Here is a 26007-nt window from a genome sequence, read left to right on the forward strand (position 1 = left end):
CATTAGACGGGGAGTTTCACTGAGTGAACCAATGAGTAAATGCATGGCACTCATATAAGACAGAGGAAGACTAGTACTGTGAGAGAGGGGTGGAGGGAGCAATTCACTAGCAGATCAGATGGCAGGAAACTTTTCACAAAGAAGTAGAAGAGCAGAGTGGAAAGACCAGAATCTGGAGTCAAAAGACAGTCCCTTAGGTCTTTGGGAAAGTCATGTCGTCTGACTACATATCACTGGCCTCATCTGTAAAGTGGACCTTTCCTCCTCAGGAGAGCCCTTGTTACCCCTTTGTGACTCCTGTACAGCTCACTAGGAGGTTGTGTACAGCTATACATAAGAGTGGCAATAAAGAGAGGAGAGGTACGGTGTGCGCCACATCCCTCTACCTGCGTGCCTTTGCCTGTGTGTCAATATCTACTCCTAACTACATAAAAGACTGCTATTAAAAGATTCATCCTTTCAGTTTTGAAAGATGTTCCAAAGTATGCATAATGTGTTAACATAATAACAGGCAACCCCACAGAGAGCATTCTGGAACAGCAAGCAATAGTAACCCCGATGAGGAGCTAGGGTCCAAGACAGGCCAAATGGGGTTACCCCAGGATGTGTGACAACAAGGAAGATCATAGCCGTCCAAGCTGGTTGGCCGTAGGAAAAGCTACCACAAGAGCCTGAGAAAGGAATCAGAGCCATCCATTCCCTCACGTGCCTAGGATCAGGGCAGCTGTGTACAAGTTGGAGGGATGATATTTTCCTTCCACTTGCCCATGTTCTGAGTGAGAACTTTGGCCCAGTTTTAGAAGTCATCTGAGCCTCGATAAGCAGGGGCGGGGCTTCCAGAGGCAGGAGTCTCAGAGCTCTATAAAGCCCAATGGGGCCCAGCTGGGCAACTCTCCCAAGGGCTGTGAACTGTTGGCTTTGTGCTCGTTCCTTTGGAAATGCAGCGGCTGTTGACTTCAGTGAAGCGGGTCTTGCAAGTGAAGACAGCAATGCAGGACGTCTTCATCTCACCTGCTAGCCATCTTCCCACAGCCCACCAAAGGTGAGTCATGTTCACAGGGACTGTGCAGGCCACACTTTGAGAAGTGTCATAGAACCAGTAAAAGATAGGTAGATAGAAATCCTGCCATAAAGAAAAGCTCATTAGGGCGCCTGGGTGGCTCAGTGGGTTAAGCCGCTGCCTTCGGCTCGGGTCATGATCTCAGGGTCCTGGGATCGAGTCCCATATCGGGCTCTCTGCTTGGCAGGGGGCCTGCTTCCCTTCCTCTCTCTGTGATCTCTTCCCTTCCTCTCTCCTACTGTGATCTCTCTCTGTCAAATAAATAAATAAAATCTTTAAAAAAAAAAAAAAGAAAAGCTCATTAGAATCCCAGTGAAATGTTGGCGAGGCTTGTACACAGCCTTACATGATCAAGTTAACCTGTTAGGTTTTCAGTTACCTCCTCTCTAAACAGATGGTAGGTCTCTCTCAGCTAGAATTCCAGGATCCCAAATCTCTGATACCTGCTGTTCATAGATGGTGACATCTTTCACTGCCCAGCGGCATGAAACAGTGGAAATATCGGTTCCAGGGCCCCCGGCATTCTTCTTTCCACCACCGTAACCCCTTTACCTCCAGCTCCTGCCAAGACCCATAGTGCTCTGTGCCAATGGCAGTGTTGGTCAAACCAGCTGCTTCACATCATTGCAGCAAGATTCCAAACGGGCTGGGGATCAGAAGCCTGTTCCTCTGCCCTCTGATTTTGTGAAAGGGGGAATGGGGTGTTAATATAAGAGTGTATGTCTGTGTGCAATGTGTTGTGCACAGAAGCACACATGCATGCCTTGTATTTGTTTTGTTTGTTTGTTTGTTTGTTTTCATGCCTTGTATTTGTAAGCACTCCTCAGCTTGGCCCATGTGCTTGGAGCCTCCCAACACCGATGGTAATAGCTATAGCTAGGGCCTTCAATCTCCGAACCATGCACTGTACCCTGAGACTAGCCATTTCTCCCACTTCCACACTGCACTCTATGACGGCTTAGAAAAATGACTTTGACTCAGTGTCTTCCCTTGCCTGGGATCCAGACCTGGCTTCATGAATGTGTGGAGTAGGGGATGACGCTCCTTAGCCTTCTTATTTTCTTCCTCACTCTCTGCCATTGTTCATACCCTCCTTCACCCTCTTTAGACAGGCCGAATGTCCTAGCTCAGCATTTGACCTGTTCTTGCATCTGAGAGGAAAGGATTGACATGGGGTTGCTTGTTTCAGTAAGTAACAGTGGGCTGCTGCCCAGCAAGACAAACCTCAGAACTCATCCAACCTGCCCCTCCTTCAGGCATCCTTGGCTGACATTTTACCCTTTTCCAGTGTACCCACAGCTCATCCTGTTTTCTGTGGTCTGAAAGAGTATTAAGGATCTTTCCTATGAGTCTCTCTTTCTCTGTATATCGGTCTCCTCTTCTGCAACCTGCCTCAGCTCTCAATCCAACCCAAGAACTGCTCCCATCACATGGTTAACGATGCTTCCCTGCAGGTTAACGAAGAGTGGTGCCATCCGCTTGGCGGTCCCCACCTGCTTTTCACATGTGCTGTGTCCCTAATCACCTTCACTCTCCACTCTACCTTACTTGCTCAGTCATCTCCCACTGTGACTACCACCTCCTCCAACCCCGCTCCAGTTCTTTACCAGCAGAAGTTCCGCTCACCCATCAAAGTCTGTCTCAAATGTGGCCTCTTCCATGAAGATTTTTCTGAGCCTACCAACCACAGGAAATCTCTGCTTCCTCCAAACTCCGGTGTGATTTTGCCTATATTCCTCTCGAGGTCCTTATCACATTCTGAGTCCCAGCTGGGGTATGCATGTATGTGCCCTTTTATTACTCCCACTGGTCAAGGAAGTCCTCAGATCATTGACCTCCTCTTTTCTTTGTCAACTCTCTCCACCTCGGCAGCCTCTCACTCGCACGGTGCCTGGCATGTAATGGTGAATTTTGAAACAGAAGGAGAATTGGAATAAAGAAAGAAAAGCTTAATGCATATTCTTAAACCAAGCAACCTCAGAACAATACTGATACTAGATTAAATAAAGTTTCCTAGAGAAAATATACAGATAAGAAGAGCACTCTTAACTCCAGTGGTCTGATCTTTCTGGAAGCCTCTACATGCTAACTCTTCTTCAAGGCTCTAGAATCCTTTTCCAGAAATAGCCCCCTATTAAGACAGTTTCAAAAGTTAACAGGTGACTGATTCTTGGAGCCTCTCCTTGAAAGCTTAGAATTCTAACTGGAAAGAGAGGAAGGGAGAGAGAATGAGAATGCAGAATTGAGAACGAGAAGACAGAATGATAATGAGGCTGAGGGGAGAGTCAGCCAAGTGCAGGACCTCTGCTGGCTAACCATTAGCTCCAACATACTGGGTAAGATTCTCCACAAATATTTGAGAGTACAAACTCCAATTATCTGGGGAACACCAAATAAATAGGGCAGATAACTAAATTCCAAACCTCTCTTATCAGATATGGGTGAACATTTATACTTTGCCTCATTGTCTTATGATCTTGTGATACACTTTGTCTCAGCGACCTTTCTGATGGGAGAACTGGGATTTACCAGAAGTCCAGAATCCTCAGGGTGATTGACAGACACACTCAATCTGAGCTACAGTTCCTGTGTCATAGAGCTAAATGCGTAGGCCTGTGGAGCCATCCTCTCACAATGGTTAGGCATTCTATAGCTAGGTATGAGTCAAAGGACTCTGGTGGCACTCACGAGTGCTTTGGTGGCACCCAAGGTAGTGAAAGGACAGGCTATTTCTAACACATGAGTAACCATGAAGGTACTCTGAGCACAACACTTCACCAATGCTTGCCTTGATTTTTTTCACCATCTGCAAAATGAAGAGTATTAGTAAAGTAACCAGATTTCAGGTATTTTCATGTAGGAACAGTTGGAGGTGGACCTGGTGATTTCTGTACTTAAAGCTGGATGGAGAAACTCCAGAATTTCACCAAGATATTAGGAGTCAGGTATTAGGAGAGAGGTGGGTAGGTCCAGGAAAGAAACGGATTATCTTTTCCCTCTTCCACTGACCCCTCCCCCATTTTCTCTCTGCTCCCATGTAGAATTTTTCTCTGTCCTCTGTATTCGCACAGCCTTTGTTTGTTATACCATGTATTTAGCTGTTGAATATCTGCCTGTTCCCTTAGACTATGCTCTCTTGGTGGCCACAAAGGATGCCTTCTTCTCTACTGTGCTTCTGGAACCCAACACTGCGTTGGATGTGCTCCATAAATATTCGGAGGCCCAATCAGAAAAGGCAGAGAGGATGGAATCAAGCAGGAAGCTTCCTTAAAAAGTAGAAAAAACAATAGGTGTGTTCTTGTGTAGTAAGAAGAAACAAGGAGAAAAGGAGTGATGAGAAGGGCATTTTCTTTTTTGAAAGGAGCACTTTAAAACTGAATGAGATTTTTCAAGTTATGTCCTATGAGGTTTATAACATGTGTAGAAGTAAACCACATAACAACAATAGCTCAAAGGGACGGAAAGGATAAAGGAAGTTAAAGTATGGTTTTTCACTGTTCAAAAAACAGAAGTGTTAATGTAAATTAGATTACAATAAACCAAGCATGCATATTGTAATCTCTGAGATCATTACTAAAAGAAAAAAAGGAGAGAAAATGGAATAATAAATACTTGTTTAATCCAAAAGAATGCAGGAAAGAAGAAATAAACAAAGGGCGTGTGAGACAAATGGAAATAAAGAGTGAGACAGTAGATTTAATCCCATCTATATTAGTCATTACAATAAATATAATTGGACCAGTTACTCCAGTTAAAGCACCAATACTGTAACAAGGCTTGTTAAAAAAACAAACAAAAAAAGACTCTAACTATGTGCTGTTTAGGAGAGATGTGTGTTAAATATAAAGACCTGAGAGGTTAAAAGTATAAAAGGACAACAAAAGATACACCATGCAAACAGTAATAATAATAATAACAATAATAATAATAATAACTAAGGCAGCTTTCTTAATATCAGGAGAAGTAGATTTTGTGACAGGAATATCACAAAAATGAATTAAAAAGGGACATTTAATAAGGTTAAAAGTGCTAATTTAACAGAAAGATAACCACCTCACATTTGCATTCATCTGATAATATAGCTTCAAAATAGACAAGAAATGAAAGAGATGATTGCTGTATTGTATTTTGAAGAGACTGGCTGGACACCATTAATAGGATTTTGATTGTTATCTCCATTACAGGTTTTCAACCATCCCTGCTGTCCCCTTGGCCAAAACAGATACTTGGCCAAAGGATGTGGGCATCCTTGCTCTGGAGGTCTATTTCCCAGCCCAGTATGTGGACCAAACAGACCTGGAGAAGTTTAACAATGTGGAAGCAGGGAGGTACACGGTGGGCTTGGGCCAAACCCATATGGGCTTCTGCTCAGTCCAGGAGGACATCAACTCCCTGTGCCTGACGGTGGTGCAGCGGCTGATGGAGCGCACACAGCTCCCATGGGACTCTGTGGGACGGCTGGAAGTGGGCACTGAGACCATCATTGACAAGTCCAAGGCTGTCAAAACAGTGCTCATGGAGCTCTTCCAAGACTCGGGAAACACTGACATTGAGGGCATAGATACCACCAATGCCTGCTACGGTGGCACTGCCTCCCTTTTCAATGCTGCCAACTGGATAGAGTCCAGCTCCTGGGATGGTATGTGCTTCCCGAGACCTTATGTAAGAAAGGAACTGGGTTAGAGGCTGAATCCTCAGTTTTGTTTCTCCATTTCCCCAGTGGTCTCATCAGGGAGGGAAGGACAACTTACTCACACAGCTGTTATTGTCATCAACAACCATAATGATGATTACCACTTAGACTTGTGTAACTGTATACTGTTAACTAGGTAGCATGGGCACATAGTTCATTTAGTCCTTCCAACAGCCTAGGAAGTGGGTGTTATGCCTGATTTACACATGAGAAAATGGGGGATCTGATATCTTAAACAGTGTTTGGCAGGAGTGAGATGCCAAACCAAATCCAATATATTCCTATTTCTCATAAGGCTCTCCTAAGCCTCTGAGAGAGAGTTAAACAAGTTTAGGTATTAAGGGGAAAACATGCTGGTAGGAGGAGACCCAAAGAATCACAGAATTAAAAAAAAAAAAAGAATCACAGGATAGACTATTATACAGAGTATATATTCTCTTACTCCCTCGGCTACTTGCTAGGAAATTGCTTTTTGCTTAACATATTTATAAAAAGATTTTATTTATTTATTTAATTTGAAGGGCAGAGGAGTAGAGGGCAAGGGATAAGCAGACTCTGTGCTGAGCGTGCAGCCTGATGCATGATCCCACGATTCTGAAATCATGACCTGAGCTGAAATCAAGAGTCAGACACTTAACCCACTGAGCCACCTGGGCACCCCATGGTTTTTGCTTAACATATTAACATTACCTTGTTTCTTACATCTTCTCTGGATGTTATACTGGAGGAAGAACCCCCTGTTGTGATAGCAAGAAAGATCCAACGGAAACAGTATAAGTTGAGAGTTCAAAATCTAGCTCTGTTGATAACTGCTGACAAGTCCCTTAACCACTTCAAGCCTCATAGTTTTATTAGGCAACCTCCCTTGCAAGGCTGGTAAAAGGACTGTACAAGAGATCCACAGAGATTATCTGGGCAGTCAAGGCACTTTGTATGCTAAGTGGAAACTGGAATTTAAAACTGTAGAAGCCATAATTAACATTAATTATAAACTCTTAATGTTGGCAGGAACCTTGGAGATTATCTAATTCAATATTCTTTATTTCAAAGAGAAGCCAAGAAATGTTGGACAGTTTGCTGTGCAGTGTAATTCCACACACCTATTTAGTATTTTTTTTAAAGGAGGCTCCACACACAGTGTGGAGCCCAGTGAGGGCCAGAATTCAGGAACCTGAGACAGAGACCTGAGCTGAGATCACATGTCAGATGCTCAACTAACTGAGTCACCCACATGCTCCAATTCATTCAGTATTGTTTTGGAATGCCTTGAATAGCCTCACCATCAACAGTTCCATTGATTTGGAATGTTCTAGTCTCTACATCATTAAATCTGTTCTTAGAGCACTTTTCCTGCTTGGTAACCCCTACTGCCATCACCACCAATATTTCCAACCACGCAATTAGTTGGGAAGTAGAAATGAAGGGCAAGAGATAGTCACCAGCCTTTAACCAAAAATCAGAACCTTGTTTGGGAACATCATCAGCTTTAATTATGTCATTTCCAATGAGTAGATTCTGCTGAGAGGCAGGGTATTCCTTCTTTAACAGGATGTCTTGTTTAGAGGGAGGAAAAAATAAACTATTGAGATGTGAATCATCAGTCTGTACCAAAACAAAAAGCATATTTAAGCTTGAAGCTAATGGCAACCACCAAGACCAAACAAAGCCAGTGTAGATGGGATGTCTGCTTTGATCTGACCAACCATCCAGCTGGGGTTTCTCGGATGAGCAAAGGCAGTTTTGGGACTCACCAGGAAGTTCCAAATCACCCCATAGAGACAGTAGGTTTTGAGGAAAGGAAAAAGTGGCACAGCCTCAAATTGTCCAGAAGACTTCATTTTTCTTGTCTTTTTTTTTTTTAGTGGAAGTAAATGAAATGCATAGTTGAAATAAATACATATACACAAATGAGTGTAAAGCAAAGAAAAAGTTCTCTTTTGACACACTATTACCACTTTCCAGAATTTCACATTAATGGTTTCTATGTATTCTTCCAGAATTTTTCTTTGTTCTTGCAAGTATACACATATATAACTATTCAGTTTGGGTTTTTAACATTGTACATATTTTTCCTCACCTCCATGATGTCTTAGAGGTCATCCCATACCAATATGTATAAAGTCTATCTCATCTTTTAAAAGCCTTACAATATCTTTTGATGAATATGCCAAACTTTATTTAATTAGTTCCATGCTGATGGATATTTAGGTTCTGTATATTTTTTGCAATTATTAAAAAATGTTTTAATAAACATTGCATAATAGCATTACATGCTTGTGAGAATGTGTTGTAAGAATAGATTCCTAGAAAAGGAATTGCCAGATATGTTGATATAAAAGCTTGATAGAATGTGCCAAATTGGGGCACCTGCATGGCTCAGTTGGTTGTGTCTGCCTTTGACTCAGGTCATGATCCCAGTTCCCTGGGATGGAGCCCCAGGTTGGGAACCCGTGCTCAGCAGGGAATCTACTTCTCCCTCTATCTCTCCCCGATTGCTTATGCTCAAGCTCTCTCTCTCTTTCTCAAATAAATAAATAAAAATCCTTTTAAAAAAAGACTGTGCCAAATTGTTCCTCGAGATGTTGTACTAAAGTATATCCCTACGATAAGTATTGTTAAGTTTTCTAATCTTTGTCAATTTAATATGGAAAAATAAGGATTTGCCCTGTTTTCATTATAAAAATGCTTCAGTATTTTTGGATGTTCATTGACCATTTTCCCATTACATACTTTGGGGATTTTTATGAGATTTTTATAAATGAAGGAAAATAGCTTTTTGTTGGTTGTAAGTATTCTAAATACTTCCCCAGTTTGTCCGAGTTTGTTTCTGTAAAAAGTTGAATTTTTAGATTGTCAAATTTACTAATCTTTTCTTTAACAGCTTCTAAATACTTTTCTATAGTTTCCAAACTCATTCTCATTCTCTCTCTCTCTCTCTCTCTCTCTATATATATATATATATATATATATATATATATATAAAACAATACTTTTTGTCGGAGTTGAAGTTGTTACAGTACTTAAAAGAAGATTCTTGGGTTTCAGTGAATTTGGAATCCTGACTCTGAATCCTAACCATACCATCTATTAGCTGGGTGGCTTGGGCCAAGTTACTTAAAATCTTTGGACCTCCATTTTTTTGTTGATGAAGAGAGAATAACTGTGCCTGATATATAGGCTGATCATGAATGAAAGGATTTTTTTTTTGTTCACTGTTCTATCTTCAGTACTTAAAATTGTGCCTGACTCACAAGAAGCACTCTGTCTACTCGAGATTTTGGTCGTGATCTCAGGTAGAGATAATTACTTCTTGTTCTCTCATTACAGGTCGCTATGCAATGGTGGTCTGCGGAGACATTGCTGTCTATCCCAGTGGTAACGCTCGCCCCACAGGTGGGGCTGGAGCTGTGGCCATGCTGGTTGGACCCAAGGCCCCTCTGGCTCTTGAGAGAGGTCTGTAGTAAACTGTGGAAATGTGGTACCAAGAGATTGTGAACAGCTAATGCATAGTTCCCAATCCCAAGTTGGCATACCCCCTACATAGGACTGAAGTGTGGATTTGAGGATGACATCACATGCCTTCAGAAGGCTGGACTAGGGAGCCATGGGCAGGGAGGAAGGGAACAGAAGGATCGTCAAGATTTCCTCTTCTTCACCATCACATATTGGAATCATGATGCATAGAATGAGTAACATTGTTGCCGCAGACCAGGACCTTTAAGGTGCTAGACTGGCAATTGAAGATGAAAGAAGATAATTGGGTATAAAGAGAAAGGTTCTCCTTTGAGACTTTGGCATCTATTCCAGATTTTGTTAAAGCCTTAAAGGTATGGAAAGGGAAATAATAGATCTCATTTATATAAGAGCAACCATCTATTCGATTCCCTTTGAACGTGGGCGGGATGTTGAGTGGGCTCAGGCAGAGAAAAGCCAGGGAAATGTTAGTAGATGTCTCCCTATCCTCTCTGTTCCATGGGGGCTACATCATACAGTCCTGAATCCCCCTGTGTGCCTTGCCAGGGCTTAGAGGAACCCACATGGAGAACGTTTACGACTTCTACAAACCAGATGCGTCTTCAGAGTACCCGATAGTGGATGGGAAGCTCTCCATCCAGTGCTACCTACGGGCCTTGGACAGATGTTACACGTTATACCGTCAAAAAATCCAGAACCAGTGGAAACAAGGTATGGGGCTCAGAGGTCAGAACATGGGGACTCTATTACTAGGGGACAAAGAGTTGGTCCTAAAAGCTTAAGACAAGGTTTCTTCTGTCCTTCAAAAACGATCTCAAGAGCATGGCTTCATGTCCCCTTCCTCTTATACCCTTTCATGGGTCTATGCTAAAAAAAAAAGTCCATCTAGAAGCTTCCAATTCAAGTATGAAGCTGCCTCTTACTTGAGCTGCATGCAAGAGATTAAACAAGCTAGGACCAAAGCCATCAGTAGGAAACCAGTGACTGTGAGCCACCTGGGGAGGTACTGTGGTGAGTCAGTGTAACCATATCCTACTGGGGCTAAGATTTGTTTCTGTTGAAGTCAGGAGTGATTTAACTCACCATTTGTAGTTTGCTGCCTTTTAAAGCCTGGCCGTTGTTGAGAAATCTTATCTGTATTTTCAGTATAGTAAAGTGTTGCTGATTTTTCTTTGGATGATAATGTTACAAGTTAATTTTATTTTCACCTTTAGTTTCTGAGTTCTCCCGCTAAGAAAATATGGGCTGCTTGCATAATCAGAAGGGAAATAAACTTTATTTTAAAAGTTCAGAGCACTCTAAAAAAATCAAAGAGTTCTTATTATGACCAGAAGTGCATCTGTGACAGGCAGTTTTCAGTGGAAAAAGGCATGTGTGGAAGTGTCAGAGCATGGATGCTTTAGGGAGTGGCCTGAGGAGCCACTTCTTGCCCCTTTCCACTGCTCTGAGAGGGCTGCCAGCCACCACGGCTGGCCCCTACAGGTAGGCAGTGGACTTGGACTTCCCTACTTTCCATCCACTGTAAACTTGCTCTTGGCTAACTGCTCTCACCAGCTCTGTATTCTTTCAGCATTCTCATTTTGCTCCCTAACCTTATGTAGAATTTGATTGATGCTGCTTTGGCCCTCAGCTCTAAGAGACAGTCTGGGGTGTCTATAGAGTCAGAAACATCAGAACCTAAATCCAAAGCCAGCCATTTTCAAGCTGAGTAAACTTGGACACATGACCTAGCTTCACATTTTAGAGACTCTGTTTCCTCTTCTGAAAAACAGAGAAAGTAACACAACACTAGCTTGATTTGGAGGAATTATCTGTCATAAAGGTTGGCAATAGTAGACAGGAAGAAAATGCTTGTTTGTTTCCCGTCTTTCTTCATAAGTAGAGTGCTTAAGTGAATGAACAACTTACATGTGTTTGCTGAAGGTAGGAGCTGGTTCCCTGGGACACCTCATGTCCCTTGGAACACTTCGGTCTTGGAGTGTAGGTCTAAGTGGCTCATTGGCCATGGCACATCCTTGTTTTCACACTTCCTCTTCCAGCTGGCATCAATCGGCCTTTCACTCTTGATGACTTACAGTTCATGATCTTTCACACGCCCTTCTGCAAGATGGTCCAGAAATCCCTGGCTCGCCTGATGTTCAATGACTTCTTGTCAGCCAGCAGCGACACGCAGACCAGCCTCTATAAGGGGCTTGAGGCCTTCAGGTGGGTCCTCTTCGGGGAACCCTGGAGGTTCTTGAGGGCTGAGGAAGGATGAGATTTCCTTACTCCTTGAGTCTGTACCACCAGCCAACCATGGGGGTGAGAAAAGAACAATCTTCCAACACAATAGAAAGGACACCAAGTTCATACATGACTTATTGGGTTATGGTCTACATGGGGTTCCCCCATCTTTTATCTCAGGGAACACAGGGAATTTACCAGCACCTCTAGATCAAGTGGCTGGCTATCAGAAGCTTCAGAGAATAAGAAAAAGGGGAAAGGGAGTATAGCTAAAACATTTAGTCAGCAAACATTTTATGAACATCAACTATATGCCAGGCTTCATACCTAACTCTAGGGATACCATAGTAAATATGACTCCATGATATTCCAGTCTGTATAGACAGAAATACCTAGAAGTGAATAATCACAGTACAGGATGGCAGCTTGGGAGCATCAAGTCTCATTCTCAATGACCATTGTTGAATTAATGTCTTGCCTGTTGCCTTATTTTCCCGGATCTATGAAACAGAGTTAGTCCAGCTCCCCCTCTTAGAAGAATACTGTTTATTGAGAAATTACTCCAAGACATTTAGAATAGAAGAATCTTCAATACACAGTTCCCAATGGGAAGAAAATATTCCCTTTTGGTATGGTAGCTGTTTAGTTCAAGTTTTGGAGTATTCTACCAACATCTGCCCCTATTACTAATTACTACGAAGCCTGCCACTACCTGAAACATCAAAGTGAGCATAAACACTATTACGAGACCTGCCCCGTGAAAGAAAATTCTAATATATGCCAAAGATAATAGCTTAACATCTTTAACACATGGAAGTCTCATCCATAACCGAGACCCTAATAGGAAAATGAGCAGAAGATATGCCCCAGAAATTTCCTCAAAGAAGAAATGCACATTATCCCATTTGCAAATGTGCTTGCCCATTAGTAAAAAATTTAAAGAAGCTACCATTTTTCTTACATAGCCTTTTAATTTTTTTTTTTAATATTATTTATTTATTTATTTGACAGGCAGAGATCACAAGTAGGCAGAGAGGCAGGCAGAGAGAGAGGAGGAAGCAGGCTCCCTGCTGAGCAGAGAGCCTGATGTGGGGCTCGATCCCAGGACCCTGGGATCATGACCTGAGCCAAAGGCAGAGGCTTAACCCACTGAGCCACCCAGGCACCCCTCACATAGCCTTTTTAAAGATCTGAATAGTCAGATCTTTAAAAAGGAGGAGGCTCTAGGAAAATGGACAACAGTAGATGTGTGAATTGACACAAGGGCTTTGGGAAGAAGTAGGAAAACACAAAGCAAAGGCCTTAAAGACGTGCACACTTTTTGGTTCAGCAACTCCATGTGTAAGAGGAAAGAGGCAGAGTTTTAACTGGTGAGGACAGGATGGGGAGATTGGTTCAATTAGGGCACATCATATCATGACTCATTCTGCAGCCTTTAAAAATATTGCTAGAGAAGTTGATTTAATGTCATAAAGAAAATTAGTTAGGGAAGCATGTTGGATGGAATATATAGCATGATTTTATTTTCTAGTTAACCTCTGAGGGCAGGGATAGATTCCACAAGAACAACTGACCTAAGGGCTCTCTCTGAATGGTACAGCTATTAGTGACATTGGTTTTTTGTTTTGTTTTTGTTTTTTGTGCTGGTCTGTATTTCCAAATATTCTGTAAAAAACAAACAAACATACCAAAACAAAACAAACATGTGCCTAGAAGTCTCTGCAGGAGCTCTGACTTTTCCCCTTGCTGCCTCCCTCCCCTTCTGAGGTCTCTCACCTGGCCCATGCCTCTGCTTGCCTCCCAGGGGGCTAGCGCTGGAAGAAACCTACACCAACAAGGACATGGATAAGGCACTTCAAAAGGCCTCCCTGGACATGTTCAACAAGAAGACCAAGGCCTCTCTTTACCTCTCCACGCACAATGGGAATACGTACACCTCATCCCTGTATGGGTGTCTGGCCTCTCTTCTGTCCCAGTGAGTACTGCCCCTCACCCGATGGTCAAGGTCAGAGGGCTCAACCAAATTTGGTTCCTCTTCCGGTTCAGAAATTCTTAAGGAAGGAAAGATAATGAAAGAAACTTCTTTCAAAGGGACATGTGTAGACAGCTCTACTATCAGGATTAAGTAATGGTCTCCAAAGTGACAATGTATGATGTCAAGGAATGTTTAAGGTGTGCTTGGATGCAGCAAGCATGTAACAGAACTTCAGTGCATAGTTTTATCTCATCCATTTGAAATCTCTGGCCTTAGTAAAGCACAGTGGTTAAGAGAGTCTAGCTTTAGAACCCACAGCTGGGGTTTCAATACCACTTATTAGCTTTGATCTTGGAAAAACACTTCATCCCTATGTGCTTCATTTTCCCCATCTATAAAGCATATGCACGTCCCTCCTAGAATTTTGATGAGCGCTCAGTGGGTAAAGGAATTAAAACACTAGAGCTCAGCAAGTGCTCAGATACTGGTTGTTATTTCTATTGATACTCTATTTTCTGGGGTTTATAGGAAATACTTGTACTATAGTACCTGCACATAACATAGAAGATAGATATATATGAACTCAATCAAACGATTACCGATGAGGATATTGCTGAAACATTACCAGAAAACATGGAAGCCTTGAAGTGGTCTGACCTCCAAACACCAGAGTTCACTGAATTCATCTTGTCCCCATAGGTGACAAGAAGCTCCCAATTGTGTTGTGCTCAATGGGTCTTCTGTATCTTGGATTTTAGCCACTCTCCTCCTGATAAGTTTTCTTCTCTCTGGGTCTATCCCCAGGGTCTTCCAAAAGCCCCTCTTTGTGCAGGGTGCCTGGAGCCCATTTCTACTTGCAAGAGGTTGACGAGATTGGAATGTTAGGTTGGTAGCTTATTTGAAGGGCAGAATTATGCCAGCGTGCTTCTTGGATTTTGCTTTCTTTCCCCGCAGATACTCTGCCCAAGACCTGGCTGGCTCTAGGATTGGGGCCTTTTCTTATGGCTCTGGCTTGGCAGCAAGTTTTTTTTCATTTCGAGTGTCCAAGGATGCTTCTCCAGGTGAGTCCTGTCTTTTTATTAGGCCCTTCTGGTGTGATTCATCTGGTCAAAGAAACCACTCTCTTCCTCCTCACTACTGAGGCTCCCATATGGGCAGAATTATGTTGTGATTAAGAATAGAGGAACTCCCAGAAGGGATTTAAGCAATGGAGTAAGTTTGTCTCATTTATGGAGTTGAAGCATTTGGTGGGCTACTACTTGGAACTAGATTGAAGAGAAATGAAGGCGGAAGTGGGAAACCAGTCAGATTGTTCCAGCAAACAGTTCAGGCAGGAAGTAATTAATGGTGGTTTGGTTGCAATTAGTTCAAGGGAAGTTTATGGATTTGAAATTTTCAGTAAATATATGTTGATTATTTTCTGTGAGATGTAATTGCGGGTATGCACCTAAACACCCTGCGGGACATTCCTTAACTAAAAGAGTGTGTCTGCCAGTAGGTTTCAGTAACATTATGTTTGATGACCTCTATCATTTCTCGACATTCCAAGCCACACACAACACTGCCCTCCAGGGTTGGAGCCTCCACAGCACCTGGCTCTCTATCAAACTTGTGATTGGCAGCAGTGACGATGACAGTGACGCAGATATAATGATTTTGCCTTTGTTTCCCAGGATCCCCCCTGGAGAAGTTGGTGTCTAGTATGTCAGACCTTCCAAAACGCCTCGCCTCCCGGAAGCGTATGTCTCCTCAGGAATTCACAGAAATAATGGACCAAAGAGAACAATTCTACCATAAGGGTAAGAAAAGGATGAGAAGAGAGGAGATGGAAATTTTCTAAGATTCCATGCTGATGGCAGAGAGCCGGGGATTCATCAGAAGTCTGGACTACAGTGGTCCAGAGCGAAGATATCTAGACAATATGATTGGGAGAGAATCTGTTAGGCCCAAAGGGGCAAGAATTGGGTAGGAAAGCAGGAGGCAGAGTGGAGAAGAGGTGGGCAGTAGCATGTGGCTTCCCAGTATAGATTGTAGCTAACCACTCAAAACAGGATCCTGGAAAATGCAGTCCCAAGGACTTCTGGCAGATGGTCTTTAAAACTGCTCTCTATGCAACCGCTGAAGTAGACCGGACTTTGAAGCTGGATATTCAAATCTAAACCAACCTGTGATCCCCAGTAGCTCTTGGGGAAATCATTGATGTTTTCTCAGTTGTCTTATTTCTAAAATCATACCAACTTTGCAAGACTGCCACACAGATTAAATGAATTCATGTACATAAAAAAGTTCTATTATCGACAGATATTACTGTCTCTGCGCACCTGCCCCCCTTTCCCTACCGAACATAAAAGCAAAATATTGCCCAGTGGGGCACCTGGGTGGCTCAGTCAGTTAAGCATCTGCCTTTGGCTCAGGTCATGATCCCAGAGTCCTGGGATCAAGCCCCACATCACGCTCCCTGCTCAGTGGGGAGCCTACTTCTCCCTCTGCCTCTCCCCTGCTTGTGCTCTCTCTCTCTTGAATAAATACATAAAATCTTTGAAAAAAATATTGCCCAGAAAAGCAACAAAGGAAAAGGAGACAAAATAAAAGTTATGACTGGAGAGACCAGATGGTGGTTTTAATACCAAAACAAAACATATTTTCTTAAGCAAAACTTTGGACACGTGGCTTGCAATGGGATCTGAAAGGGAGATAGAGTACGTGGATCTGGGAATGTTCCAGAAAACCTAGGCCTAGTAGTCATCCATCTTCTCTGGAACAGGGACATCTTAGGTCAAAGAGGAAAAACAATTAAAGTAAAAATAGGACTTCTGAGATGAACTATGTTGAACAAAGAACAGAAATATGACAGTGAATCAGAGCCAGGGAACTTAGGGCTAAGAAGGAAGTGTCTGTTAGAAGACAGGAAGCTCTGAGGTATACATACCTCAAGGCAGGTATCCCCAGCAAGAGAGCGTGGTGAGGATTTCAGGAGAGGAAGGTCACGTTTAATGTAGGAACACGTCATACTCCTACGGTAAAATTTCTCATAACTGAGGCTTATGTACTAGATCCAAGATGACTGCCTCTGGTTCTTGGGCTGGTCCAGTGCTCTGCTGGGGCTAGGGCAGGTGGCCAGCCTCACAGCCAGGAGAGCTTCACGGTGAAGGCATCCCTGGCACTCTTTCCTCTTCCCAGCCTCACATACCTCTTTTTTTTTTTTTATTACAACTGGATACTTTTTATTTTTTTTTTTTTATTTTGCAAATTTTTTAAATTTATTTTTTATTTATTTTCAGCATAACAGTATTCATTATTTTTGCACCACACCCAGTGCTCCATGCAAACTGTGCCCTCTCTAATACCCACCACCTGGTACCCCGACCTCCCACCTCCCGCCCCTTCAAAACCCTCAGATTGTTTTTCAGAGTCCATAGTCTCTCATGGTTCACGCCCCCCTTCCAATTTCCCCCAACTCCCTTCTCTTATCTATCTCCCCATGTCCTCCATGCTATTTGTTATGCTCCACAAATAAGTTACGTACCTCTTAGTAAGTATTGCTCCTCCTCATGCCACAGTGAATTTCTCACCACCTGGCGACACAAGCAGTCTTTTCCCCGGCACGTGGTACCTGGAGCGGGTAGATGAGCTGTATCGTCGCAAGTATGCCCGGCGACCAGTCTAAAGGTGGTAAGTGACATTCTGTAGGGTTAGTGATATCAAGTTTGTCCTCTGGGAAACAGATTCAGTTCCAATAGTGTAACCAGGCCAGACAAGTTCTATAGCTCGGAAATGATTTGGGGGTGGGGAGTTTGTACCATGAGGACCACCCAGAACCGTGGGGCTCTTTGCCCTGGAAAGACAAAAGCTGGGGGAGGGGCACGTTTTAAACTCTGGAATGCAGGGAAAAGTCAACTTGTTTACCTGATCTGCTCAGGATAGGAAGCTCCCCTAGAAATGTTATAGAAACCAAATTGGCATCTATTAGGGAAACCTACAGAACCCATTCCTCCAAAGGGGTAAGGTAGGAACAAAGATGAATGACTTTAGAAAAGGTTCCTACATATTCACGAAGAAATGCAGTGTTGGGGATTCTGTTGGGGCCAGAAGCCTCACCTGGGTAAAAACAGTGAGGTTTGGAAAATCAGTGAAGGGGTTTTGGGGGTGGTTTCTTGCAAGAGGACTGCCTGAAGAGGAGATGGGAGACTTGTTGGGATACTTGTTAAAGGAGAATCAAGTGTTTAGAAGGAGAATCTTGGGGGTGTCTGGGTGGCTCAGTGGTTTAAGCGTCTGCTGTCAGCTCAGGTCATGATCTTGGAATCCCGGAATCAAGTCCCGTGTCGGGTTCCTTGTTCGGGCAGGGTGACTGCTTCTCCTTCTCCCTCAGCCACTCCTCTGTTTGTGCTCTCTCTCTCTCTCTGTGTGTCAAATAAATAGATAAAATCTTAAAAAAAAAAAAAAAAGTGGGGGCAAGGGTTAGAATCATATAGTTCATGGACCCAGACATCTACCTTCAGTTTATCTTCTAAGTTGCTAAAACAAGCAGAATGGAGGCGTGAGAAGCCATTTCTTCAACAACCTGTAAATCTTAACAAATACAGTCCCCAAATACTTCCTTTATATGTGTGTGTGTTTATTGCTTCCCTTCTCTGGATAGGTAAAGGGTAGAAGGTTTGCTGAGGGTGGGATATGGAGCTGGGGAGGAGGAGGAAGTCCACGGGGAAAAGGAGATACCCAGACAAAGCAAGAAGACCACGGGGTAGGCCGGATGCCCTCGGCCCCACGTGGCCTCCTCTAATGTGATGTTAAGTGCTCAGCAGGGTGGACAAGGGGCCTGACCGGCCAGGGCTGCAGATGTGGTCGGATTCCAAGCTCAGTATCCAGGGCTACAGACTTGGACACCGCCCCTAAGTCATTTGTGTGCCTGCTGGCTTGTAATAGGATTCTTAAGGGCAAGTCAATGGCAAAGAGGGGGCAATTAGATGTGTCAATGGGTAGTTCAGTCATCAGAAGGAGAGAGAGAGAAATTTGGGATTTTCAAGGGCAAGTTTCTAAATCAGGCTCCCTCCCTCTCATGGTCCTCAAGCATTGTACCTCTGAGGAGGAAAGCTGGGACTCTGGTCCTTATCTCGTGCTGATGGCTCACACAAGCAAGGACCTCACAACAATGAAATCTTAAACGAATGAAAGGTTTTCTGTCAGTGTGCCACTCTGTGGCGGTGTCTCTTCACTGTCCAGCCTATCCAACCCTCTCTTCCATTAGGCGGAATGTATCACAGGGTCCCTGCCCCTCTCCCCTGGCTCCTGTGACGTTGGACGCAGGTGGCTCAGGCATCCAGGCATGGAGCTGGGCTGGCAGCAGAGCCTCCCAGACCTCATGATGCAGACAGGAGATCCCTCAGCATAGTCTTACCTCAGACAAGACACAGGTACTGGGAGCACGGCCGGAGGGATGCCTGGGATGAGGCTCACACTGAATGTCCTTTTTTTTTTTTTTTGTCTCTTTAATTTCTACAGACCACGGTTCCTGGAAGATCTACAGTAGCAGAGTTTGTGCTCATGGATCCTACTTTTAAAAAGCCCACTCTTAGATGGAAATGAATTGGATTGGACACCATAGTCCCCAGAAGCAGCAGCCTTGGGGAGTGAGGGGCCGTCCTTAGCAGTCTTTTCTGCCTTTCTCAGGGCTAATGGTGGCACAGGGGTCCTCTGTGGAAGAGGGGATGCGAAGAAAGCCTAGCCCCGAAATCTTGCCCTCTGGAACTGGGAAAACAATCCAGATAACTTTGCCTGTCACGTTCCCTTGTGGCCATTATTATCATTACTAGATTTCTGTGCTGTTGTATCTTTACTCATTTCTTAAGTTTTTCCATCAGTTTCTAGATGTTACAGCTGGAACTAAGCCCATACAACACAACCCAAAAGTTAGAGAAGGAGGCAGTCCCTCACTGCATTGCTTGGGAAAACCAGGGCTCAAAACAGGCACCAGCTGACATGCTGAGGAGACCGCCAGACCCCCAGGCTCTGAGGGCCCCACTCTCCGTGACCCCCACCTGCCCCCACCACTGAGTGCTCACCTCACACACCCCGTCCCCATTCCATTCCATTCTCCAAGAAGCACAGGAGAACAAAGGTGGGGACACACGGCCTCTGCGCCCAGCTTCCTTCCCTGTTCTAAAGACGCCACCTGTAGACCCGGCCAGAAATGCCCTCAAGGGCGGCTGCAGCTCCTTGCCCAGGCCTTGCCAGTGTCTCTGGGCAAATACACACCAAGCACAGGTTAATGTAGCATGCTCTTGACTCCTCCAGCCAAAAAAAAAAAAAATGCATTTTGATACCTAGCAGGGAATTCTTCTGCTAGAGATTGCTTTGTCTCCCTTGGGTTAGGCCACTGCTTATTCCAGCACCCTCTTATGAAGTAGCAAGGGTCCATGGCAGTGGGAATTGAGCTGGGGAGGGGGGTGGGAGGGGGAGGAAGGATACCAGGTCTTTTAAAAAGCTTCCTCAGCTGCCCCGTTTTGTAGAAAAGCAGCTGGCTTCCTTTGGTGGGAAACAGGGCTGGCTTGGAGGGGGGTTGCCAGAGATAAGGGGGCACGGGGCAGAAGGGAACGAGATGCTGAGCCCGCCCACTTCACGGCTGGCCCAAGGCTGTTCATATCCCCACACGCACCAGAAAATCCAAGATAAACCCGATCTGAGTTCAGAACTCAGGAGGAGTTCAGCTGACTTCCCCAGTCCTCTCTCCAGGTGCGTGCTGAATGCCTCCTATTCCATCAACTGCCCATCTCTGCAAGCTGTAGCTCCTCCCCTGCGAGCTGCCTGGAGGCCCTTAGCCTAGATGGCATTCCCACAAGACAGCATATGCCTTCCCTAAGCTCTCTGGTGTGGTGTCAGAGTCACTGGCAAAAGCCCCTATTCACAATAAGTCTCTGGGCCTTGCCACCTATCCATACAGAGCTCACTGGGGGATCTTGGTGCTGAAACTGCCTCCATCCGCCTTAGCAACCAGGCCCTTCATGTCACCCAGTGTCTCCACTCAGGAGTCCTTTGGACACGATGTGGGAATGAGAATAAGATCTGACAATGAGGGTGTCAGGGTGCTGACGGGTTGAATGGATGCTGCCCGTGCCCCAAGTACGCCAGGTGATTATCAGCCCTGGTTCAACTCCAGGCACTCAGAACGCCATCGGTCATTGCCTCCACCGCGCAGACCGAGATTCCTGGCCCACCTCGGGTCCGATTCTTCACCAGCTTTGGTACTGAGCCCTAGGCCTTCCTATGGCAGCTCTGGGAGCACTTCATTGAAATGGATGCCTGCTGGCTGCTGAACAAAGCCCTCCCCTCCGTGTAAGGTCAACATAGGAGGGAAGGATTTCCTGTCACCCTGTCCCATGCTCACCCTCGGGCCTGCTCCTACCATCTGTTTCCTTGTCCAGATAACACTGACAGGCAAAGACTCTCCCTGCAAGGGCGTCTGGGTGGGTCAGTCGTTAAGCGTCCGACAGTCACGATCTCAGGGTCCTGCTCAACGGGGAGTCTGCTTCTCCCTCGGCCCCTCACTCCACTCGTGCTCTCTCTCTCTCTCAAATAAAGTGTTAAAAACAAAAAATAACAACAACAACAAAAACCCTCCCTGCAGGGGCAAGAAGTCGCCCTGCCTGGCTGACTTGGGGCTGGGTCTAAGAGGATGAAAGGATCACCAGCTAAAGGCGCTGAGCCGCGAAAGAGAGTGTATCACATGTCCTATTAAACCGGACGTGAAGAAGGGCCAGCCCACCACTTCTGTCACAGCTCTGCTTCCTAGCCGAGGTACATGGAATGACATGGCACTCTAAAGTGAGCTACGGAGGCAATGCCAGAGGCCCCAGAGCAACACCAAGGAAACAGCCCCCTCTGTGGGGCGCCAGCTGGATTGTGAGAATCTTGCCCTTTTTGGTCTCCGAGTTATGTGGACAGCCAGCCACAGGACGAGAGGGATGCAAGGAAACTGTCCCGGGCCTGCCTGTGCCACCCAAGGCTAGGAGGCTGTTTGGAGATGCTCAAGTAATTTGAGCCCCCAGAACTGGCTCTGACCACCTCTGAGCCCCAAGTATGGTGTGTCCAGGGAATTTCGGAGAATGAGGCCAAGAGACTGAATATTGAGCTCAAATTTTATAGGACCAGTGGCCTCAAGGGAAGGTCTCCTTAGTGCGAGGGACTCAATGAGAGACTGAGGGAGACCTGCTGTCCACCCCCAAAGGGATGAAACGTTTTAATCCCTTTGTCACTGGAGCTCTGAGGCACCCCATCCCTCTTACAGATGAGGAAACAAAGGTTTAGAATGAAATATTCTTTGAAGGCCACCCCTGCTTCCAGGTCTGCTACAGCCAGGCCAGAACACGCCCGTTTCTTCAAGGGCACTGCAGACAAGGTGCAGCCGCTGATTCCTGGTGGTTCTGGTGGACCTTTTGCTCAATCGCAGCACAAAGAGGCCAAAGTGGTGGGTTTGCACCCGCCATGCCCATCAGCTGCCTTAGTCCAAACTTCTCCGTCCAGTCGGGAGCCTCGAAAGCAGATGCCATTCAGCCCAAGGTGGGGATGGATCATCCCCTACTAATGGGGGGAGGGGAGACCCTTAAAAGCTGACGCCCTTCGGTTCAGGCGTGCCATTCTGCCCTGTTTCAGAAAAATCACATTTTTTTTAATGTCAAGTCATATACTGTCCAATCTATACTGAGCTGGCTTTGTGAGATAGGCAAATATTCTCATGCACTTTCTCTCCCTTATGAAACCTTCCCAACATCTCAGACACCATCCTCTGCTCCAATCACTCCCCTGGACTCAACAGAATTCACACACCCCACCACACCCAGGGGCCTCTGTGTGCGGTCCCTCCCAGCGGACGGGGACGTCACTGGGAATGGTCTGGGCTTTAACCCTCCTCTGGGACAAATAACCCAGCCCAGGGTCTGGCATGAAGGGCTGTGCCTCTTTGCTGATACATTTATTAACATGCGTGTATACCCCCAGAAGGAAGGGATCCGAAACACCACAGGAATCGGAGATACTGAGTTGTGCTCCCATAAAGATGCCTCTGAACAACCTGAGACAGGCAAGAGAGAGATCCCTCTTCTGAGCACACACCTAGGCGAGCTCTTTACCCACCCCTATCTCCCTCCACATCGCCAACCCTCCTGCCCTGGAACCTGCTGCAACAGCCCACGGCTGCCCTCTGGTGGATCTGCAGGGTAATAACAGAGAGACGCAGGGACTTTTGGGGCAGGCTCTTTATTAGGTGGTTATTGCTGCATTATGAAGGTCAGCCAAGGCCTGCAGAGTAAGCAGCTGTCAGCCTCAGGAACGTGGATCTCCTCTGTTGATCACAGTGGGCAGGTTTCTTCAGAAAAGCTCCCCAAAGCTTAGAAGTGGAACTGGAAAGCCTCAGTCACATGCTGCTTCCACGTTTCCAGGCTGGGCAGCAGGGAGGAGATGCCCATGACGTGCCAAGTCTCCCCATCTGACACCACCGAGGTCTGGTAGGACAGCAGCTGCACGCCTGCCTCTGCCAGGAGGCCTGGAAGTAGAGAGGAAAACCGCTGGTTGGCAGAGGGCACAGGGGAAGGAGAAGCAAGAGGCTGGGAGCGGGGCCGGAAGCCTTGGACCCCTGTGAGCAAAGATGCAGTGAGGGGTGGCGAGTGATGGTCTCAGAATCAGAGAGCGAAGAGATGGAACAAGAGGGCACCTGGCCAGCTTCTTTCACTATTCAGAGACTCTGTAGGAGCACCCTGACCATCGGGTCAGCAGGGAAGGAATGATCCAGCCACAAACTGCTTAGAGTTAGAGCAATCTCCTGACTCGCCCGTCGTAAGTTTCATCCAGACCAAGAGCAAAGGAGCAAAGCAGGGCAAGGTTCCTCTGGTCAACTGGCCAGGACGGTGAAATTAGGCCTTTTGAGGTCTGTGGACACATTCTTCCACACCTGGAAGTGCTCCAAAATGCCCAGGGCTCCAGAGTCAGGGTCCTGGGGCAGGTCCACGATGTCCGCGGACACCCTGACATGGCAGGCAGGCTGGCCCCCAGGGCCCGCGATCGGAAGAAGGAAACCTGCACTCAAAGACTAAGAGTTCCTGGGACACAGCCCTGCAGGCAGGTCTGCACGGTGAGCTTCACGACGGTGAGCAGGATGGTTAACAGGGGCTCTGGGGTTCTACCCTGCCACGTGGCTCTGCTACCTCTGAACTCTGTATCCCCTTCCCAGATGGTTCTGGAAACTGGCTTGACAGACCCTCTGTATGCTGCAGATCCAGAAATACCGAGAGACAGAGCTAAAGGAGGCCAAGGCCCATGGAGTCCAATCCCAGGAGAGAACCCCTTCTGTCACACACACCCACACACACACTCGCCCCCTCTTCAGGGACGCAGGCAAGCCCCACAGAGCCCTCCTCACCGATCATGGTGGGTAGCATCACAGGGTTAGACGGCTGGGCCCGGAACAGAAGCAGGGGCAGGCCCCTGCGGAGAGGCACTTCCGGTCTGAAGACGGCTCCGTTGAGCGCCTGCAGCACGGGCGTGGTGCCCTGGACCAAGCCCACAGCCTGGTAGGGGGCACCTGCCAGGGCCACGGTCAAGAGGCCTTCCCCAGAGCCCTGCTCCCCTGGCGCCGCAGGGTTGTGGGAGGTGGTTACCTGCAGGGAGAAGGAAAGGAGCCGCGGTCAGTCCTCCCAGCTCCATGGCCCCCACCCTCTGCATCCACCCAGCAGCCGACTGGTAGGGCTGCGGCCGGGCCAACGTGCTCATCAATTCAGGGCCGGAGAAGAGGGCAAATGGGCCAAGCCTGGGGGTCCTGAGCATCAGCTTCCTGGGACAGTGCATGGCCTCCCTCAAGGGAAGGCCAGGAGGGGTCTGCCAGGTACAGGTGAGGGCTGGGAGCTGGGAAGGAGCTGGAAAGGAGGCAGGCCTGTCCGAGGGGCTGACACAGCCGGGCCCCTCCAGCTCACTGCTTCCTGACCAGAGTCAGTGGCCTGGTGGAGGGGGGAGCAGAAGAGGGGAGACATGAGGGCTCTGCTGCCCACAGTTCCTGCTGGCTCCCACAAGCTGAGGGATGCAGACTGCGATCTAAAAAGGGAACCAGAGGGGAAGACATCGAAAGGTCAGCGTGAGGGCAGCAGAGGCTAAGAGGACACACTGCTGGCTTCCGAGGCGGCAGGCTGATTAGGGGCCTGGGGGCGGCAGGAAACAGAGCCCTGCATGGGGTCAGGCACCGCCCGCTGGGCCACCCCCCAGCTTCCCACCAGAGACAGCGCGGCTCCTCACGCTCCCCAGCCGTAAAGGGCCTCTGCTGCCACCACCTCGCACGCGCAGGGCACTTGTGCACAAAGCACTTCCACGAGCATTCAGTTCACTCTAGCAAGGCTCAGAGCAAGGCCATGCGTCCGCTTGGCAGATGGAGAAATCCGAGCTGCCCGGCCCAGACGGACCACGTCAACAGCAGGAGCTGCGCCCAGGGCTCCCGGTCCACAAGCAGGGCTGGAAGCCTGCTCTGAAAAGGCAGGGAGAGAAGGACAGCGCCGACAGGAGAGGCAAGGGGGCAGGGGGACACGCACATTGAGGCCGGCCTCTTTCACCAGCAGCTTGGCGTTCACCAAGTTCACATCCGCCTGATCGGCAGTGTCTTTCAGGAGGCCGACAATGACCGCGGGGCTTAGGCAGTTGCCAGCATTCTTCAGGGATGTTCCTGGGGACAGAGAAACTACCGTGAGGTCACTGTTGGTTAGCAACGCTGGAGCCGGCAGATCACCATCACCTAGCTTCGGGTCACAGACTCCTGACTGCCTTGGGGGCGCCAAGCCCAACTGGCCGAGGCTGTCCTGCTTCCCTCTGGAAGGCAGACAGACAGTGATTGTGCCCCATTCCCTGCCTTGTTTCTTCTGGGGATCCCCCAGCTCTGACTTGTCCTGTCACTGGCAATGCCCAGGGTCTCACCATCCCTGAGCTCAGATGCCCTATGGACCACAGGGAGGACAAGCCTCCACAGGGTTTCGGGAACTAGAGCCTTCCCCAGTCTCTCAACTACATCTGCACAGGCTGGAACCACTGTGAAAGTGGTGGGAGCCCACCCAGACCCTCAGGTCAGACATTTAGGGCCCTGTCCTCACTCCCGCTCGCCAGCTGAGCAGAGGCCCCCGAGGACCACCCACCTGCCCGAGGACCCGCCTCACTACGTCACAGAGTACGAACTGTCCCACGGTCGGTCTAGCACAGCCATCCCAACTCTCACTTTAGACACGAAGAGCCCCAAGTCAGAGAAGGGGAAGTCACGTGGCAGGTAAGCAACAGGGTCAGACCCAGCACCAAAGGTCTCATCGCTTATCTGGGACTCCCTCCACCCACCAGCTGCCTCTCCCATGAAAACTGTCTCTCGTGGAAGTTTCTTTTTGCACCCAGCACATGTCTATCTTAAAACACTATTTAAATGTGATTTATGAAAATCACATATTTCCCAGTGATTTTCTGTACCTTCCCTGTGTCCCCACTGGGTAGCAAGTGAACCACAGATAGACAGAATGTGGGACGTGGAATCACAAGGACCAGGGTCAAGTCACTTGCCAGCCCCTCACAGTG

General features: G+C 46.9%; 2 protein-coding genes across 2 annotated transcripts in view; one reads left to right on the plus strand and one right to left on the minus strand.

Moving 5' to 3' along the window:
* The first annotated feature begins 874 nt into the window (after nt 1-874).
* HMGCS2 (3-hydroxy-3-methylglutaryl-CoA synthase 2) lies at nt 875-19236 on the plus strand. The gene is made up of 10 exons (XM_004771040.3): nt 875-1042; nt 5245-5699; nt 9081-9206; nt 9774-9938; nt 11267-11432; nt 13255-13425; nt 14380-14486; nt 15099-15224; nt 16986-17097; nt 18925-19236. The coding sequence occupies exons 1-9, from the start codon at nt 939-941 to the stop codon at nt 17090-17092; spliced, it is 1527 nt and encodes a 508-aa protein (XP_004771097.1). The 5' UTR covers nt 875-938; the 3' UTR covers nt 17093-17097; nt 18925-19236.
* A 3422-nt stretch (nt 19237-22658) lies between these two features.
* PHGDH (phosphoglycerate dehydrogenase) overlaps nt 22659-26007 on the minus strand; it is a 31123-nt gene continuing 27774 nt past the window's right edge. Inside the window, exons 10-12 of the mRNA XM_004771041.3 lie at nt 24990-25120; nt 23834-24071; nt 22659-22960 (exon numbers count right to left, since the gene is read on the minus strand). Of these exons, the coding sequence (XP_004771098.1) occupies nt 22806-22960; nt 23834-24071; nt 24990-25120 (524 nt within the window). The 3' untranslated portion in view covers nt 22659-22805. The remainder of the gene's footprint in view (nt 22961-23833; nt 24072-24989; nt 25121-26007) is intronic.

This window comes from Mustela putorius, unplaced genomic scaffold (genome assembly GCF_011764305.1).
Source record: "Mustela putorius furo isolate JIRA1106 unplaced genomic scaffold, ASM1176430v1.1 tig00000585_pilon_pilon_pilon, whole genome shotgun sequence".
Taxonomy (NCBI): domain Eukaryota; kingdom Metazoa; phylum Chordata; class Mammalia; order Carnivora; family Mustelidae; genus Mustela; species Mustela putorius.

What these genes read in the sequence shown, in the direction of transcription:
- HMGCS2 (XM_004771040.3), top strand. Translation starts at nt 939, where the DNA reads ATGCAGCGGCTGTTGACTTCAGTGAAGCGGGTCTTGCAAGTGAAGACA. An exon ending in AAGGGGCTTGAGGCCTTCAG is followed by an intron (nt 11,433 to 13,254) that starts GTGGGTCCTCTT and finishes CTTGCCTCCCAG; the next exon opens with GGGGCTAGCGCTGGAAGAAA. An exon ending in CTGGCCTCTCTTCTGTCCCA is followed by an intron (nt 13,426 to 14,379) that starts GTGAGTACTGCC and finishes CTTTCCCCGCAG; the next exon opens with ATACTCTGCCCAAGACCTGG.